At 41.6% G+C, this 14,700-nt stretch overlaps 1 protein-coding gene across 1 annotated transcript; it reads left to right on the top strand.

The window, feature by feature from the left end:
- The first annotated feature begins 12,294 nt into the window (after positions 1–12,294).
- LOC6539774 lies at positions 12,295–14,608 on the top strand. The gene is made up of 2 exons (XM_002086624.4): positions 12,295–12,800; positions 13,284–14,608. The coding sequence occupies exons 1-2, from the start codon at positions 12,356–12,358 to the stop codon at positions 13,436–13,438; spliced, it is 600 nt and encodes a 199-aa protein (XP_002086660.3). The 5' UTR covers positions 12,295–12,355; the 3' UTR covers positions 13,439–14,608.
- The last annotated feature ends 92 nt before the right edge of the window (positions 14,609–14,700 follow it).

Genomic DNA, 14,700 nt, shown 5'->3' with positions numbered 1-14,700 from the left:
CGTGTTTTTGCGGCTGTGCCCACATTTAATTATGCCACAAACCGGACAGCACAAAAAGCGAACGGCAACCAAAATCAATATCACTTCGTGCCGAGTTTTTAATGAACAATTGTCGGGGCACACAATTTTAGCACATTGTAAATAAGCAATTGAATTGGCGCTGGAGTGGCGTTGCAAGCTGTAAGTGAGTGGTACGAGCGCAACGATATCTGCTCTCTGATCCCAAAAAAAATGAAGGAAAAATATAAAAGACACAGGCGCGAGCCTCCCGACAGTCGTCGCCCCATTTGGGCTGCATTTTGCGGGCTGTTCGTTTTAATCAAATTCACATTAACAATAGCAAAGGCTGCTTGAACAACTGCAACACCAACTGCAGCAAAGACAGCAAAGGCAGCAATTTTAGCGCAGCTGCAGCAAAGAAGGCAAGTCACAACTTTGTATGAGACACGCTAATCACTTGCCTCTCAAATCGGGTATAACAGACCAAGTGCAATCTTTGGGAGGCCAAGATATGTGTAGCTATGAATTCGAGGGCAAAAAATGCGGTTAGAACTTTAGCTTATTAAAACATAATGCAGACAGTCAGTAAAAAAGGTTTGCAGCTATATTTATATATTTTTTTTTTTAATGCTAGTCTAGTGCTTGTATAACAATTATTAAAGTAAGTAGGAATTTTTAAGTATTCACGGGTTTTACTATACAAAAATGTCAGTACATGTTAAAAATAATATTAATTTAATTTAATATTAACTGAATTAGAATATATCGGGAAATGGATAAATGATTTATTTAACACTAGTTCGGAGGTGAAGCCCATCAATAAAACTACTTTTGTTAATCCCGTATATCCATAAATCCTATATAATTACCATTTATTATTATGGTTCACATTTTTTCATGATCGATAATATCGTCCCTAACTTTATGGTCATTGTATCACCATCTGAAGCACCATTAAGCCTTGTTCTATCTACCTCCACGGAACCAAGTTGGTCGATTGAGTCGATCTCTGCCGATGTTCAGTTATGGATATTTATAGTTTTTGTCTCGGTACACGCCCCAAAAACATTGGCAAACACAAAAACAATAGCCGCCTGCTTGGACAAGTTACCAAAAATAGACCAAAGCCGGTGGAACCGAGCGAAAAGGCAAAGCCAACTGAAATGGGTTTGCAGCTGAGATGAAGAAAATGTTATGAACAAGTTCGGTGTGGTTAGTCGGAAACTGCCGATAATTGCTGTGGTTTTATGGTCGAGAGTAATTCTTACACATATATAGAAAATAGCTGAAGTGCAATTCGCGTTGGACATTTACGGTGATGGAAAAAACCGGACCGAAAGGCACCGATAATTGAAAATGTAGTTCGAATGCGTTTGGCGATAATTTGCATGCCCAAGGTTGACGCCTCTAATTGCAGGCAAAGAAAACCACTGGGCGGTGCATCAAATTGCGGGTTTATGCCTTTCCGAATGCCGGTTCGTTAAGCGGACCTGACAGTTATTACAATGTGCCACGCCCCAAAATGAACCTAGGACGCAGAACTAGGGCTGTGCCACATGGTCAGGCGGATACTGATAAGCCATTTGGACGGACTTGGTTGGTAGGTAGGTAGGAAATCGCGATTCGCGATTCGCGGCCGCATGTGGCAGTGCAATTTATGGGATCAACAGACCCGTTAGTGCCAAATTACAAATGGGCCTGTGGCAGCCCAGTGCAAAAGAGACGTGGCAATAACCAACAAGACATTAACCCTAAGCAGCCAGTTGCGGCGCATGCCTCGATGCCTCCGATACCTCTGATACCCCGATGCTGCGATACCTCAACTGCCCCGATTCCTCGATGCCCCAAAGTCGGTGCCCCAGCTGCAATGCGTTCTGGCCGCATATGCTCCATCGCCCAATAATTGCCAGCCTTAAATCTGCTTCCCTCCTTGCACTCAACCAAATTTATGGCTACCTCCCTAAAACTTTACACATGTATAATAAACCAAAAATATTAATCAAAAATTAGGAAACAAATTAATTAATTTATGTTATTAAAAAGAAGCTGAGAATGTCTTCTTTATTAATAACTATGTACAGATTTATGTTTGTGAGTGCAAATTGTGTTAGATCTTTTCTGGAAATCCCAATGTGGTTAGTTATCAATATCTTTCAAAAAATTCCACTCATATTTGCCGAGTGCAGTTGCACACAATCTTTGGCGAGCGGCAAGGGAAGCTGGAGTCCAAGCCTGTGGCGATTTGGCCAGATACGAGTGCAGTTGCAGTTGCAAGTTGGAGCTGCGGCGATCCAGCGGATTGCCAGAACGTCAGAGCGACGGACGGACGGACGGACGGACAAACGGCTAGACGGACGGACAACCCGACGGACGGGTTTGCTGGCCACAAAAGCATAAAACAATAAAGTTGGGCGCTGCGCAAAGAATAATCGCATAAATCATGCAGACTCGCGGCGGCGTCTAAACTCCACTAACGGCAACGAGGCTAAAGCTCCGTACCTCTGCAAGAAGTTTGAGCGGCACAGTGGCAATAAAGCGATTGGATACTGAGATTGATACTGCTCAGATTGTGTGCTTATAAGTTAACTATTATTTCAGTATATAATTTTACTTTTTCATACTGCTACCACGCTGAATAGATGGCAATTCGGAGCTGGCGATGTATATAAACTACTGATGACGATCAGTTTAATATGGAGTAGTTTTCATAAATAAGGTTAAATTAAAAATCGATTAAAATACCAACAGAAAACAGATTCTATACTTTCGGAATTTTGTTGATATACTTGTTTTGCATTAAATGTTAAAAGATCACTTGACGATGTAGTCCCATTGATCCAGAACGCTTTACATGCATATAAGCCACATCATTAAGACCCTGCCTTATGCAGTCAGCTCAGTGAATTGTGAAAAAATAAAAACTAGATGGGCAGTGGAGCAGCGCTAATCCGCGTTGACATCTCGCCCGTTGTATATGAACCGCTTGGCCCACTGTGCCACAATGCAGCGGCAACACTTTTCTTGCCTTAAGCCAAATTTATAGCGATCTAAGTAGGTATAAAGCGCTCATTTTGTGGCAACAACAGCAAATGTGCAGCGACGACGACAGCGGCGACTTCGACTTCGTTACGTTTTCGAGGAGTGGCCAACAGGAGTGCGGCTATTGTTTTGGCCAAAAGCCTCCAAGAGAAAACCCCCCAAATCTCCTTCATCTGCTGCTATTGTTTTTGCCTTTGTAATTTCTTTATCCCGTTGGCAGTGTGGCTCTCTTTGGCCAAGAACAATAGAAATGCATTGCACGAAAGCCGCCAGGAGAGAGCGGGCCAAGAAAGAGAGCTCAGGCTGAAGCTAAAGCCCAAAAAACCTGCGGCTATTCCAAAACCGTTGACATGCACCGGAAACAATTAGGGTGTATTCCTTAATTCGATAGCAAAATTATAGTAGTAGCAGTTTTTTCTGATTGAATTAATAATATTCTTTAATAATAAAGAATCAAAATAAAAAATACTAATCAGGTAATCAAATAAAAATATGTCATCCCTTTTGTATTTTGTATTAATATTATTTTAATGAGTTATTTGAGTACATTTGCATATTTCTTAGTTTAAGAGCTAAATGTTTTCTCAGTGTGTTGGAAAGTGGGCGCGGTTGCATATGCAACCAAAAAGGGGGAGAGTCGAAAGGCGGCTAAAATAGGGTTCCTACCTCTGCTCACTCGTGCGCGATTTAAAAAGAACTTCTTCCTGGGACTTTCAGTTCGTTTCTGTGCTCGGCCTTCGTTGTGGTAAACAGTTGGCCAACACTCAAAGGGGCGGGGGGAGCAGTGAATAACTGGGACAGTTTGGGCCAACCGAAAAACAAATCCGCTTAAAGCACAGCATTACATTCAAAATCTTTGTAAAAAAGGCTTTTAAATTTTTTAATGATTTAAGTTATTTTTTTTTTAATTAAACTTTTGAGAAACATCTTGCCCTGACAAACACTTACACATTAATTTCTTCATAGATGTTTGAATCCCCAATAATAAAAAACGGCTATGGAAATTTTTTTTCTAGCTTGCCCAAAGAGACAAGCAAGAATTTCCTTTTATTTGATTAGTTCGGCGAGCAGCCTGCACTCCCGATTCAAGCCCAACCAATTGGCTTTCTAATTCCGGCCAAAGGGGGTCACTTTGGACAACTTGAAGCAGAGAAATATCGAGAAAATCAGCCATTAATCACTTGCTATGACAAAATGCAAACCAAGGAAATGGATCGAGTCCTTGGGAGGGTTTCCAAGAGAGGTCGGTGGTAAGAAGTGTGGTTTCGGGGTGTTAGACAGGTCAAACCGGTTTAATGCCGCTCCATCGCCTGATCCTCCCGCTTGGCCCCCATCTTTTCCAGCTCCTGCTCCTGGTCCTGATACTCGGCTCATTATTATGCGCGCATTGTGCGTGGAAAGGCAACAGGAACTGGGCATTGCACATGGGCATAGGAATTTCAAAAGCCCAGGGCCCAGACCAAAAACTTGAAGCGTGCTCCGATTCTCAATTGCTGGCAGTATGGCACGGTATGGTGCATATGCCTCCAGGGACAATTCATGCAGCTGACCGGCGGAAAAAGGGGCAGCAGGGGGTTCACTTGGGGGAATCGTAAAAGGAAGCCAGTCTGGCAAAACTGCAAACTCGCAATTAAACAAAGCCCTTGCTGCACAGACAACGCATCCCGGTGGCAACGTGTCGGCATTGCATGTTGCTAGTTGCAGCAGCAACATCGCAGAGGCAACAACTCCGCCTCAAAGGACTCGAAACGCATTTCCGCCGACGCTGACAACGTCGCTGCATTTTGCATTTTATGCAAACATCGCGTATCGGGCCGATCTCGTTTCGACTTTGGGTGGAGACCATTCCCATCTCCATCTCCATTGGCCAAATGTGGTCTTGTCATATTTAGTTGGCAGAACAAAGCGTTCGCCATAAGCGCTTGCAAATCGCCAGCAAATCGCTGGGGAAACGCTATGCTCACTGAACATGCTGCATTTTAAAGCGTTTTTAAACGCTAACAAAACGGAGCACAACCGTGAATGCATATAACTTTAGAAGGGGAGATATTTGCATTTAGGCGTTTTTTTGACTTGGGAATTTAGAGGACTGGGAGTCACTGGAGTTTTACAAACTTACTTTCTATTAAAATTTACAACATTAATGTTACTTTTGAAACGAACTGAATATTAAAGATAAAAAACTTAAACCTGATTACAATAAACTGTTGATCTTTAAGGCGCTTACATGTTACACAATTTTAAAGTAAAAAACACAGAGTTGTCAACCCCAATTTCAGATGCTGTTGACCTATAAATCCTTTTGGTTTGGGTTGAAGCCAGAAATTGCTCAACCTGAGCACCATTTTCCCAAAACCCAAACTTTATCCCAGCGGTTGTCCCAATTTGATAAAAAAAAACCTGAGAGGAACTGAGGCGTGGTAGAAATTCACTCGCCATGTCCACAATGCAAATGAGGTCCTTTCAGCGATCCTGGACATTGGTGCCTTGAACAGTTCCATCTCCATCAGAGGCCTCATCATCCTCGTCGCTGTGACAATTTAACACACAAATTCAGTGAAGCGTCAACTTGGGCAGGCATAAATTTACAAAATTCACCGCTGCCAACTCTCCCTCGCCGATATGTGCTTTAATTTTCCTTTTTCTTTCAGTTTTTCCTTGCCAGTTTCGTTTTTTTTGCTGTACGAGTCAGTGAAGCGAAAAACTTTACAATCCATCAAATTAATGGAGCAATGTGTCACGAGGAGCCCTCTGGAGCAGATTCCCTGCACTTCGGACTGACAAACCGAGTGATACTGCTCCTTTTGTTCCTGCTGGTGAAATGTCATCAACTTGAAATTGTAAATCAAGCAAAAATTGATTGAACAAAGCGCTGCGCTTGAGGAGCCAAAAGAACTGAACAATGAAGTTAAAGGCCCGGGGAATGGGAGATGTACCCGTGGAGAGAAAGCCAAGGGGACCGACACTGACAATCTGTTGAATAGATTTGTGCACAGATTATGCACTTCCACCTTTTAGATGCCACAACAAACATCCTTTGAATGAGAAATCGAGGCTGTGTGGTGCTTCTAAGCGATGTCACTGGAAAAAGGCGTTTAACATTTGAGAGTTGATCCGTTTTGTTATAATCCTTCTTTCAACAGCATTACATGTTAATGAAGTGTATTTATTAATGCATGAAATATTTGCATTAATTAATAAAGTCCTAAATCGAATCAACATAAATGCAAATTGAATTAATTTTCTAGAAATCTATTTCGATTCTGTGACAACCATTGTTTTGACCAGTTGAAAAAACTGGAAGCTATTACCTATTTAATAATCGTATTTTATATGTTCTTATATAAGAAAATACCTCAGATTAGAGGTGCAGTTTCCTGTAGCCAGTAGTTGTTTTTTTTAACAAGGAAATATACAGTTTAAAATGAAAACCAATCGGTAAATCATAAGGCTGTGTGCGACTGCAATCTGTCAAAAGTGTGTCCACTCAAAAAAAAAAACGTAGCCCTCTGGCAGTGACAAGACTTTCGAACCTTTCACCTGGTACCTGATAGTACGAAATACAATTAACACAGATAATGTGCCGCTGGGTCAGCCCACTTGGCACCACATGGCCACTCCACAACGTCACAACATCACCACATCACCACGTCCACCGAAAAGTCGAAAGGCCTCCGAGAAGTGTCCCCACCTTGTCCAGGGAACTTGCAACTTGGGAACTGGGCGCTTGGGTGCCTGCGACCGCCTTTCACTACACAGAAGTGGCTTTAATGCAGTTTCCTGGGCAGCGCGGCGATGGCATAATGAAAGTCCTACGCCATTGCCATGGGTGAAAAACTTTCGCAAATATGCAAATCGTCCCACTGCCATTTGCACGTACAAATGTAACGAACATTTTATAGACTTATCACGCGACACGCGGCCGACGAGAGCGGTCCATAAATCTAAACGATATGCGCCCCATTGCCGCCCACTTGCAACTTGCCACTTGCGATTTGCAGTGCTGATGGTGGTGCTGCTGCTGTTCATATTGCTGTTGGTGTTCGGCACTCAGAAAAATTATACTTTTAGTAAATATACTTTATAGAATTGAATAAAATTGAGCGTATTCAATTCTAAAAAGTATATTTTCAAAAAGTTTAATGGTTTGAGCAGTAGTAAGGTAACAAAAAATATGTCTTATGATCAAATTGTTTCTCTATATACCCTCAATTGTGTTCTAAAGGAATTTTTAATAATTCAGAAACCTAAGAATCAACTTATTTATGAGGCAAATTTGCTTAAATAGACCAAGAGAAAATACGTATTTGACAACTATAATCATGGGGTTTCTTTTTATTACAAATAGTTTTGAAATTATTATAAATAAATATATACAAGTATATAAAATGTAGAACAAGGATCGTTAGGATAGGGTACTTTTAAAGATTTTTTAACATACGCTTTGCTTCATTTCTTTTTAAATTGAGACGGTTTGAAAGTGCCTTTAAAACGGCGTAATATTACAAATTCATTTTTTTCCCAGTGTGATGTTTGTGCTTCTGCCTCTGATTTCGCCTTTTGCTGATGTCGACGTCGTCACGAGTGGCAACAATTAATTTTCATACGCAGACGCAGTTGGCCATCGTGGCTTTGGGGCTGTGGAGCTGTGGTGCTGTGAAGATGTGGAGATGTGGAGTTGAGGCTACTCTGGCAAGACTGAGAGTTGGATCCGCAGACATGTGGACGGGAGTTTCGGAGTCTTCGACAGAGGCGACAAACAAATTGCACATCGATGCGACTGAGAAGATGTCGACTTGTGGCATTCTAGGAAAATAAATTTAAATAAACGCAAGCTCTCCCTTCCTGTATTTTATTTTCTTCCTTTCTCAGAGGACAAAGCGATAGCGAATGAGAATTGAAAATGCAAATTTGCGCGAAAATAAAATCAAGTGAAGTGGCAGCAGCAGAAGCATCAGGATAAATTGCTGAGCGGAGTGGAGTGAAGTGGCTTGGAGTTGGGGCCACAAGTGTTTTAACAATGTTTGCATGGCGCATTACGTGATTTGGCCTCCGCCCACAGCTCACTGCCCTTCCCCAACTCTGCCGGCTCATCCTCAACCCAATCCCAATCCTCCCACTTGGCTGCTCCTTGCGTGTTAGTACCGTGTTTAAATTTGAATAAAACGCAATGCGAAGACAGCGAAAACAGCGAAAACAATGCGATGCCTAGTCCAGAGATCAGGTGATTTTGGAATGCACTGCGATTGGGAAGTGAATCGGCTCAATCGGTTCAATTAGGACATTTTTGAGGATTAATTGCACATTATATTTCGTGAAAAGATGTACAATTTTTTCCTTTAATAAATGTAATATCTATGAGATATTACTGGCATTAAATTATGCAGGGATAGTTGGGTCATCTTCCTTGTTTTTTATATTGTATGTCCTCTGGTGATGACAAGTCCCTTAGCAAAGTAGTGATACCCTTTTGAGGGTACAGTATACCGGCGATAAGAACATCGCATCGAAGTGGGTGTTTCTGGCGGCTGCTACCACTCGATCCCATTGACGCCTCCGCCTTCGTCTTGGCCCCTCACTGGCTATCATCGCCTCCGCACTCCGGCCTCTAGACTCCAGCAACGGGTCCTCCAAGAGCCACCAGCTCCCTTGTCTGCGGAGCGACACTTTCCGAGGCTCTGGGCGTAGATAACATTCTTGGCCGGCGACATTTTGCATGTCTGGGGCTTCCTTCGCGTCGAGAGTCGATAAATTAGCGCATGCATCTTCATTTCGATGGTTGGGAAGTGCATTAGTACCGGTGAAAGGCTTTAGCCGGAGACCTGGGGGCAAATCAAGAACAATGGGGTTGCAGGATGCCCTCAACTCCGTTCAACAACAGCGTTCTCCTTTTCCATTCCGGTCATTCCGGCTGAGTCATTATTAGAATCTGCAGCTGCGATTGCACCGGCGGCTCAAATCCAATTACAATGCAAAATCAGCAGGCACACACACAATGGTTAGGGATTGTTGGTGCCCAAGACGCTCCGAACCTGAATCCAGTTGCCTCCATTTCGATCGGCAATTTGGCCTTAGCTCCGGACATGGCCGAAAGCCGCTGGCGAGCATTGTCCACTCTCTGTGGGCCTTTCTGCTTTATTATAGCAACGCTTATACAGATTAGAATAAATCAACTTGTCCCCCCGCGCAACGACTAGACTCGTTCTGCTCTCGTTTTGTCTGTCCGGCGATCGGAGAACTCTACCGGCAACAAGAATCTACACTGACCAGTTGGTCGTATGCAGCTGCCTTGGTTGTGCAGAGAAAAAAACATGAAATCTGATGATTTACATCATTTTTAATACTCTGGATACATTACCATTTATAAATTGGACATTGGAACAAGTGCAAAATTAACGAAAAAGTAGTATAGGAGGCATAAAACCATATAAATGATTATTAGATTATTATTAAACATTTACGTTTATGTTTATTTTTTGTTGTAGTGTAGTATCTGAAATCCAGACCCTGGACTGACCACCCTACATCCCAGATAGTTCGCCGCAGATCCCCATTAACTGCGCACCGACCAAAAGGATGTAAAAGCGGAGATAAGCAGGCAAATAAGTTGGCTTACGCTAGAAAAGGAATTAATAATGCAGAAATGATGGGCTGCACTTTTCAGGTTGCAGGTTGCTTTACGACCGGACGACGAGGATCGGAAATGCGAAATGTATAGTGTATTGGGTATTGGGTAAGGGAGAATGTATAACAACACCATTCAAATGATCTTCGGAGGAATTCGCTGTACTCGCTGTTGCGGTTGAAACTTTTCTGGAGCTGCAAGATGTCTATTAAGCTTATATTTACATATGGTTTAGCCAGGTTAAATATGAAACGACTACCAGATACTCCTTGCGAGTTTTCTTCCTTGCTAGATGAAGAGCGAATGAGAAATTTAATTATTTTCTCGCATATCCATATAAATTATAATAAAATATAAAAATAAACAAATACATAAAACATATTCAAAAGTGAATAGGATCGGCTATGGATCCTGATATTCTATATGGTCGGAAACTAACTAACTACAAACTATCAACATCAGCACATTTAATTTATATAATCTTACATATACATACATGTAACTTGGCACTCACATATCGTCGAAGGTCAAAGTTGTTAAAAAAATTGTTTACAACTTTATAGCCCTATTTAAGCTTCTCTGTGAGCCCCAGACCCAAACTCCAACACCACCTTGAGGCTTAATGTTCCGTCCAGTGCATCGGAGAACATAAACTCCAACACTTGAGCGACCAACAAGCATTGGACCCAAGCAAATCCTACAAATTAAACGCATTCAAGTGCAAGATGCAGGAATTTTGATTGGGTCAACCGAGTCGGAGAACTCCGCGCGGTAGCTGAAAAATGCCATAACAAAATGTGTCAAGTGCCAGACATAAATGCCTAAGTAAGAGAGCTCTGCGAAGAGTGGAGTAAAGAACGGACCCCGAGATTGGGGAACAATGATGCCATGGCCTGCGGCCCTTTTGCTGTTTGCACTCGCCATTCGACGTGGGGCTGCTCGAATCGAATCGAATGGGATCGAATGGGATCGGGCTGGATCGCCTTGGATCCTTGAAACAATAAATTTTCGGTGCGTCATTTTTTGTTTGGTTCTCCCGTTGGCAGGCTTTTGGTTCTTGTCCCGAGCCTTTCAATTAAAAAAGCGCAATTGGGGCTATACGGGCTAGCCAATCGCTGGGACTTGTACTTATTTGTAAGTTGCACGCATGCGGCTCCAGCTCTTTCTTTCTCATTCCGAAGTCAACGGTCCTTTCTGAGTTTCCATTAATTTACATAAAAATATCTTAATTGCGAGCCAGCGACAGCGGCAGCTCCATTCGATTCGATTTTTTGCGCTTATCAATGCGATGTCATGTCGCCGACGCCCTGCGCTCAGAATCCTCCAACAGTACACTGAAAAAAAAGAAATCTATATGTTAGACGCAGGATACATTTAGAAAAGAGAAATAAATATAAAAGAAAACTCCTCATGCTTGTTTATGTACAAGAAGGTACTTACAAAATTAATTTGAATTTTTAATATAAGTTAGTGAAACAAATTTGGAGATCAGAGTGAGCTCCCCTCCTTTCTGAAAAACGTACGAGTCACCACCACGTCAAGATCGCCATCTCGATCCACATGGCATCCACTTCCAGGGGGCAGCAACACATGTCGGGCGACACTTGCAACCCGCCAGTTGTGGAGCATCCGATGTCCTCCGTCCTGCGTCCGCTGTCCAATGAGCCCGACGACTCCTTTGTCCATGCATAATCGCTGATAAATGTGGCTTTCGGTGCTGCAAAAATGATTTGTTGATAATTAATGCAGTCGCCTTGGGTGGGGGCAACAAAAAATGGGGGACAAACTGCCCGAAACCCGTTTGCCGCATGCCGCATGCCGCTAAAGAAACATTTCTTATATGTACGAGTATAAGAACAGCAGCGAGCAATTTGTGCCACTGTTGTTGTGGTTGTTCTTGCTGTTGCAATCAGGCCTTAAAGGCAATCAACGCACAGTAATTCATGCCGCCTGACAGCACCAGCTCCACTCTCCAGACTCCGACTCCAGACTCCAGGCTCCATCTCCAGATTCCAGATCCCCGTTCCCATTCCAATCCAAAATAAGCCAAGTGAAAATTGTTTCCTACGATTTTCTGCGCCTGCGTCACGCAGTTAATTGTAAATAGTGGAAGGGGGCGGTGAAGTGGGGGGTGGGGCCAACATGATCGCAATTAATGGGGCCAAAGTTAGTCGGCTGCTTAATCGTGGACACTTGATCAATTTGGCACGCAATGCGATCGGTAAGGAAAAAATTAGCGAGCAGATGGGAAAGCACTATAAGCACTTTATACATTAGACAGAAAGAAAGATATCAATATCATATATAAAAATATATATATTCAGAATATAACTGGAATTTATACATAGGTATCCTGCTCCAGTGCTCTCGAATTGAGTGGTTTATCCAATTAATTTTATGTGTTAAGACCCTGTAACTTGTTCTTAAAAATTAGTGGTTAAAAATATTTGTTCGATTACCAGATATTCTTAAACTAAGTTCAGCAACTTTTCTTAAACCTAATTTCTTGATTTAAAAACCACAACAGTCAGAAGACGGGTGCTTAATAGCACAACTTAAATACAACTCTGTTAATGGTGCAGCCCTGGTAAAGGTAATAACCTTAACTAGGCAGCCCTGGGAGCTTTCAATTTACGTATTTTATTTCTAACTTCGTTCAACGTCAATCGATTTAATTGAGCAATTTCGAACATGAATTTGAACAAAGCCAGAAATGAAATGATCACGATGTCCGAGCAAGTGTGCAAGGATGCGGAGCAGTGGCAACGGGGGATCCAGAATGGTCAGGTGGCCATGAAGCAAATCAGGACCATAAATCTTAAGCTATTCAGCACGGAGAATAAGCTCAACAATGCGGACTCCCGTAAGGAGCTGCAGATCACGGAGAAACGAATCAACCAGTTGTACCAACGCCTCCAACGTCCTCTCGCTACGATAGACAAAATCTTGAAGACCCTGACCGAGATCAGGGACAACACTGCCAGGATGTTAAACCGCTTGACTCTATTTTTGGACGACGATACACTGGCGAAGCACATGATCACGCCCAAGCTCGAGAGTTCCAAGCTTCTGGGGGTGCTGCAGTTCCTGAGCCACCGTTACGATGCCGAATGGGAGGTCAAGGAGATGGTCGTGAGTAAGTCGGCGATCGGGCATGGTTTTTCTTTTTGGTTCTATCAACATTGGGCCGATCCCAGATTCAAAAAGACAGAGTTGAAAAGTAGCTAAGAGGTAGAAGAAAGCGTTTCCGACCCAAAAAAGTATATATATTATTAACAAGGATCACTAGTCAAGTGGATCTGGTCACATCTGTCTGTCCGTATGTCCGTATGACCACTGTGATCTCGGGAACTACACATAAAAGCTAGACAGTTAAGAGCATGCAGATTCTAATGTCGCCTACGCTTTGCAATATTATTGCCGCGTCCTCTCTAACAACGCCCACAAACCGCTAAAAGCTGTTATAATAAATTATTGATTGCTTTCTTTATTCCAAGCCAAAAAACATTTTTAAATTTCTCCTTCTTTCAAACACTAAGCTAAGTACACAGTATGTGAACAGTATTTCTGTTGTTTTTTAATAATCAATAATAGTCATCGATATTTATGTTCTTTGCAGACGACCTGGAGAGCATCAGCAACTCCTATGAGCTGGATCTTGTGATGGATTGCTGGACCATTTGCAGTCACGCAGGTGGTCCGGAGTTCTCCAACATGATGCGCGAATATTACCTGATCATTGATCGCCGGCGACCTGTGGTGAAGCCAATGTGAAACGAGGAAATATCCTATTTTCGGTATACCAAGAGGGTCAATTACATTTAAATCCACTATATTAAGAAAACACGTTACGTTTTAAATTTGATGTTAGTTTTATTTGAAAAATTGTTTTTTAGTTTGTATTTGTTACCGCCTGTTTGCCAAACAAATCTATAATCTGTAAAGAAATTACAAAAAATTTGTTGTTCCTTTTTTGTGTCGTTTTTGCTTTGCACATTTAAAATTTGACCCATTTTTTGACCTTTGCTATTTGCTCTTCGATTTTGCTCTTGTTTCGTTTATGACTTGGTAGCAAAACAAAACTTAATTGTAATTTTACTACAACAACATTTTGTTTTTGCCCTTTAATTCAATTGTATATATTATATAATATGCAATTCTGTAGCTAGATTTTGACATTCATGTTCTCGTACAAATCTCGATATATATTTGTATATATATAGTGTGTGTATGGTGTCTATAACATGCGCTCTTTTGTTTTATAAACAAATGTCTGTCCTCACTTGAAATTGCTCCACGTCCTTCGATTTTGGGGATTTGTTTTGTTTTCGGGACTCATCGGTCGGATGTCCTCGAAACTAATTTAACTTAATAATTGCATACTAGGCTAGGCTAGTAAATGTTTTCCTCGACAACGCTTAATGCACTTTTTTGTTTGTATCTTCCTTTGCTTTGTGGTTTTTTGCTTTTCTCTTTTTTGTTGTTTAATTTTTAATTAGTTCTCAAGCCTTAAACTTGTCCTAAATTATCTTTACAATGAACGTGTATAACTTGTAGTCGCTCGCATTTCCTCAACTTAATCTCCAAGTGAATTCTGGTTGTCCTTAGTTTAATCTAATCCGTATTTAGAAAATGTTCAACTCGTAAACTGAGTTTTATTTATTAAAAAACTGTTCCCATTTTGGTTTTAAATCCATATCCATATATATTTTTCCTTTTGTTTTCTTTATTTATTTTTTTTTTTTTTGGTTTCGTTTGCTATGAATGCTTGTTGTCAATTGTTGCGGTAAATGTTTCGAGTTGGCTTTCATTTTTTATATTTCTGTTTTCAAGACATTTGTTGTGCTTTACACTTAATTATTGCTATAATTATTTGCTTTTATTGGCGCCCGGCAAATTTGGTTTCCCGGGAAATGAATGAGAGAGTGTGTGGCAACTGAAACCTTAGCTAGGAAAAACTTGGCAAGCACGGTAATATCGATCTCTAGAAAATGATTGTAAGCGGCTCCTTATGTACAGCGTGCACTTGCGTGATA

Source organism: Drosophila yakuba, chromosome 3L (assembly GCF_016746365.2).
Source record: "Drosophila yakuba strain Tai18E2 chromosome 3L, Prin_Dyak_Tai18E2_2.1, whole genome shotgun sequence".
Taxonomy (NCBI): Eukaryota; Metazoa; Arthropoda; class Insecta; order Diptera; family Drosophilidae; genus Drosophila; species Drosophila yakuba.
Note: the sequence above shows the minus strand (reverse complement) of the source record. Positions and strands in the feature narration are given on the sequence as shown.